At 29.4% G+C, this 4,794-nt stretch overlaps 1 protein-coding gene across 1 annotated transcript; it reads left to right on the forward strand.

Annotated features, from left to right (window-relative positions):
- The first annotated feature begins 1,037 nt into the window (after positions 1 to 1,037).
- LOC136225741 (FBD-associated F-box protein At2g26860-like) lies at positions 1,038 to 3,590 on the forward strand. Its single transcript, XM_066013842.1, has 5 exons — positions 1,038 to 1,231; positions 1,548 to 1,795; positions 2,502 to 2,584; positions 2,798 to 2,963; positions 3,123 to 3,590. The coding sequence occupies exons 2-5, from the start codon at positions 1,567 to 1,569 to the stop codon at positions 3,155 to 3,157; spliced, it is 513 nt and encodes a 170-aa protein (XP_065869914.1). The 5' UTR covers positions 1,038 to 1,231; positions 1,548 to 1,566; the 3' UTR covers positions 3,158 to 3,590.
- Positions 3,591 to 4,794: the final 1,204 nt, after the last annotated feature.

Genomic DNA, 4,794 nt, shown 5'->3' on the forward strand with positions numbered 1-4,794 from the left:
AACAAATTGATTGAATATCTTGATGAGATGTTACGAGATGAAAATATGAGAAATCATCATCTTAAGCTGATTCAATTGGATATATTGGGTTATTGTAGCAAAATGAATAATTGAATTCGAATACTTGGTGATCATGAAATTCCATCAAGCAAGATGATTATCATCAAGATGAATTTGTGACTAATTCTTATGAATTTTATTTATTTTATATGTAACATATTAAATTGATAAAGTTTCTTCATGTGCAACATTAAAAAAGTATTGATTGTAATACTTTATAGCATAATATATTGATATTGCTTCCATTTTAACATAGATTATAATTCTTTTGTGTCGTAGATATAATATTTAATTTTAATTGTAGTTTAATTCAATTTTTGTCTAACATATATTGTAATTATTTTGTATCGTAAATATAATATTTAATTTTAATTGTAGTTTAATACAATTTTTGGTTTTTTTTATTATATTCTAATATATTTCTTAATTAATCTTCTATTTTATTATTACTTTTTCATAGAATTCCAAAATATGAAAATGTATTAAAAATTACTAAAAGTACAAATCATTGAATTTTGTAAAAATAAATAAATCATTCACCTTTAATTAAAATTCTATAAAAAAATTAATCAATTATTTTCAAAATTAATTTAATTTAAATTATCAATAAAAAATATATATTAATTTCAAATATGCATAATATAAAAAAAATCATAGCATGATATAAAATTACTTAAAAGTAAATATGTCTATTTATTTATTTATCTAAATTATATAAAAGTTTCGTATCCCGTGCATCGCACATGTTTTCGACTAGTTATATATAAAATTACTTTCATATCATTTCATTTGTATAAATAAAATAAAAGACAAATGCTAATTTTGAAAGAAAAAGATATTAATCTTGATTGCCCTCCAATTTGGAGTGTAAAGAAAATTAGTCAAAATTCACCACATCTATCCTCAATTACTATACTCTTTAATTACACCTCAATTTGGGGTCAGTTACTTCAAAAATAACATCATCCAAACAAGGGGTAAGAATATGTGTCGTTTGAGATGGAGTTTGCCCTATTTCCCCAATTTCTTTCCAAATTGAATTGTTTGTCAAGCTCATAGGAGTTCACTATCGCCATTGTTGCTTTCTGTTCGCCTCTCCATTCTTTTCCTCCACCAACACCAGTTTCTTTCCAAATCGAATTGAAGTCTCCAGCGCCACACTATCTTTCAGGTAAATTTACTTCCTGGTACTCTCATTCTATGTGAACTTCATCTTTGAAATTTAATGGTATCTGATCCTCTTTCAACATTCCTTTACTGAAAACATTTTATACTCTTACATAAATTTGTATAGTCAGCATCTATTAGAATAAGAAGTATAGAAGCTGAATCAAGAAACATAGAAGTATATGGAGAATTAAAGCGTCATTGTGATCAAAATAAATAGCAATTTTCAATTCAATTTTCTGTTACCCCTACTTAATATAGTATGTATCATGAATAGTCATATCTTCCTTATTCTTCAGTTACATTTTTGTCTTTGACAGCATCCATAGTCACTTAATAATGGAGGTGGAAAGCAGTGGAGTTTCATCAGTTGATACCAAGGAAATTAGGAACAAAAGCCTGAATTTGCAGGTGAAAGAAGATCGAATTAGTGCTTTGCCAGATTCACTCATTCATCATATTCTCTCCTTTTTGCCATCAACCAAAGAATCTATTCAGACTAGTGTATTATCAAAACGGTGGCAGAACCAATGGACTTGTGTACCAGTTCTCATTTTCTGTGGCTCTGGTAGGTCTGAAGAAAACTTCTCTAAATTGATTGACACTACACTAATTCTATATGACTGCTCAAAGATCAAGAAATTCCACATCCAAAATTATCATTGCATAAAGCGGGATCCTCAATTTAGTGCGAGAATCCGTTTTGCAACTAAAAAAGATGTGGAAGAGCTAATTTTGGATTTCTACTTTTCTAAAGCCAACAAGTTGCCGAGGTTTCTTTTCAACAATGCTTCATTGGTTAAATTAAAGACTGTGAATTGTATATATATGCCTAATGTGAAGGTAAATTGGAGATCTCTCAAGAAATTGAAGATAGAAAGTTCTAGGTTGAGTGATCAAATTATAAAAAATGTGCTTTCTGGCAGTCTGTTACTTGAATCGTTACAATTGAATAGATGCGTTGGGTTTGATCATCTTTTAATTGCTTCCAAATCTTTGAAAAGATTTGTTTTGTCGGACCTCAAATTTTCTGATATTGAAATTTCATGTCCAAAACTCTTATCTGTTTAATGAGCTTGTTATTGCTTCCACATCTCTGAAGAGATTGATTTTAAGGGAAATTTATCACATTTATGTCATAGAAACTTCCTGTCCTAACCTTGAGGAATTGAAACTTTCTGGGGTATTGAATTTCACGACTTCTAAGTTAACAAATTTGACTGCTTTAATTTGTGCTGATCTTGATTTTGAGCCTCTTGTGGCTATTGAGGAAGGCATTGATGAAAGTTTGGGTAAGCAAATCCTACTGCAGCTTGAGCATGTCAAGGAGCTAAAGATCAGAACTCTGTTAATTAAGGTAACTTTCTGTTGAAGTTTCTTTTTTCTTAGTGCTATGGAGAGTAGAAGAAACATTTGATAGCTAGATATTAGAATTTAATACCATTAGAAGTGTTTCAGTAGATTTGTTTCCATTCAACCGATAAATGGAAAATATAAATTCAAATTTGACATTGAATTAGTACAATATCGTATCTGAATTTCCATTTCCATTTCCATGTTATATTTGTAGATTCTATCAAGTTTGGAGGAGGGAGATCTATCTTGTCTATTGTTCAAAACTAAATGCTTGACTTTGAATTATCTTGATTTGGATAAGCACCTTGCTGCTGTTACATATGCACTTCGCAATTCAATTGTGCTTCAGGAATTAGTTATAAGTGTCATCAATCCATTGGGTAAAGTTTCTTGGAACCTCAAATAGCTTGCTCATTTGTATATGCATTCCTATAGCTTGCTCATTTGCGGAGCTCAATGAATAAATAATTTAATATTTTCCATTTATATTCAGTTTCCATGTCCTTTTAAGTTCCTTAGGCTAACAACTTTGTCTCCAGTCTTTCAATGCTACAGATGTTCCAGACTTGAATGATTTTGGAGAGAATTACTGGAAATCAAAAGAAACTTTTTTCCATCATTTGGTGTCGCATTTAAAGATTGTCAAGATTTTAAACTTCTCGAAAAGAGATAAGAAATGTAAGCTTGTGGTGAACTTTGTTGAGTTTCTACTCAAGAATGATAGAGTGCTAGAAAAACTGGTTGTGAAGATATCAGAAAAGCGTGGAACAAAGTTTGCATTTAATGTTTCTGAAAAACTGCTAAGCTTTCCGAGATGTTCTCAACATGCTATTGTTGAGTTGGTATGTGATGAATAGTTATGGATGTCCAAATGTAAAGGAAACCTTTTAAAAATAAGGTAGTTTTTTGTGCTTTTTTTTGTAAGCTTTACTGACATTAGGGGCATATAGTTGGAAATAATAGATGTTTAGTTGTTTATATAAATAGCTACATGTTACTACAATGAAGTTAATGGTCTTGTGCACTTGGTTCCATTTAAAGCTATTGTCAAACAGAATTAGTTTGCTATTTCCATGTATACTTACAAACGAAATTGACCTGAATTCAAATGAGACTTTAAATTGTTTGGTGTCATATTTGAAACGGTTAAGGTAACTTACCCTCAGAGAGATGATAAATGTAAAATTGTGTTCAATTTGTTGAGTTTTTACAAAAGATTTGCTTTTTTTGTCATACTAGTAGATTGTGAATCAAGTTCTGTTTGGTTTTGTTTAAGATTAAAGGTTCCTGTTGTACTAAATTTTTTTGTCATTTATCTCCTAAGTGTATATAAAAAAATTTAAAACAATTAATATATACATAACATTTTGTAGAAATGATCAAAATCGGTTAACTTTAATTCAAAATGCTAACTTTTCATTCTTTTTTTTTTCCTTCATAATGTTATTTCACTTGAAGTTTTAATATTTTCTTATCAAACTATTAGCAAATTTTTTTTTAAATCTGAGCTATTTTGAACATAATATCAGAAATCTCATTGTTATTCCTCAAACTAACAAGTATATACTTTATATTTTAGAGACTCAATTTGTTAGAATTAAACACCTGTGTTGGGTTTGATCAGCTAGTATTTGCTTCCAAATTCTTGAAAAGATTGGTTTTTTTGGAACTTTGGATTTTCTGATATCGAAATTTCATGTCTAAACCTTAAAGAATTATAATCTTATGCCATTGAATGAGGACAGCGAAACGTTTCTTGACGAAGCGATTGAAAATGTTCTATGTCACTGAAACTTCATGTCATAACTTGGGGTTATTGAATTTCACAACTTCTAAGTTAACAAAATTAGCATTTCGTACATTATAGAGACAAATCTAGACTTTTCTAAAAATAAGAGGGGCATAAATTTGAATCTTATCTTTTTTTTATTACAACGTGAATACATGCAAATAGTCAAATAGTAACTAGTTATATTCAATAGTCAAGTGTCAAAAATAAATAGATGTAAATAGGTTTTGTTAGGTTTTCTTATTTATGTACAAGATTATATTTTACTTGGAATTTGGAAAGATGAAAAATATTTTATCCTTTTTCTTCTGAAAAGACGGAACACTTTCTTAATTGAAAGGTTGGCATCAGGAAAAGCTTTAGTCAGACATCCCAACTAGGTTGGCACCCCAGACCTCAACTCTAAAACCCCTAGCCAATAT

Source organism: Euphorbia lathyris, chromosome 4 (assembly GCF_963576675.1).
Source record: "Euphorbia lathyris chromosome 4, ddEupLath1.1, whole genome shotgun sequence".
Taxonomy (NCBI): domain Eukaryota; kingdom Viridiplantae; phylum Streptophyta; class Magnoliopsida; order Malpighiales; family Euphorbiaceae; genus Euphorbia; species Euphorbia lathyris.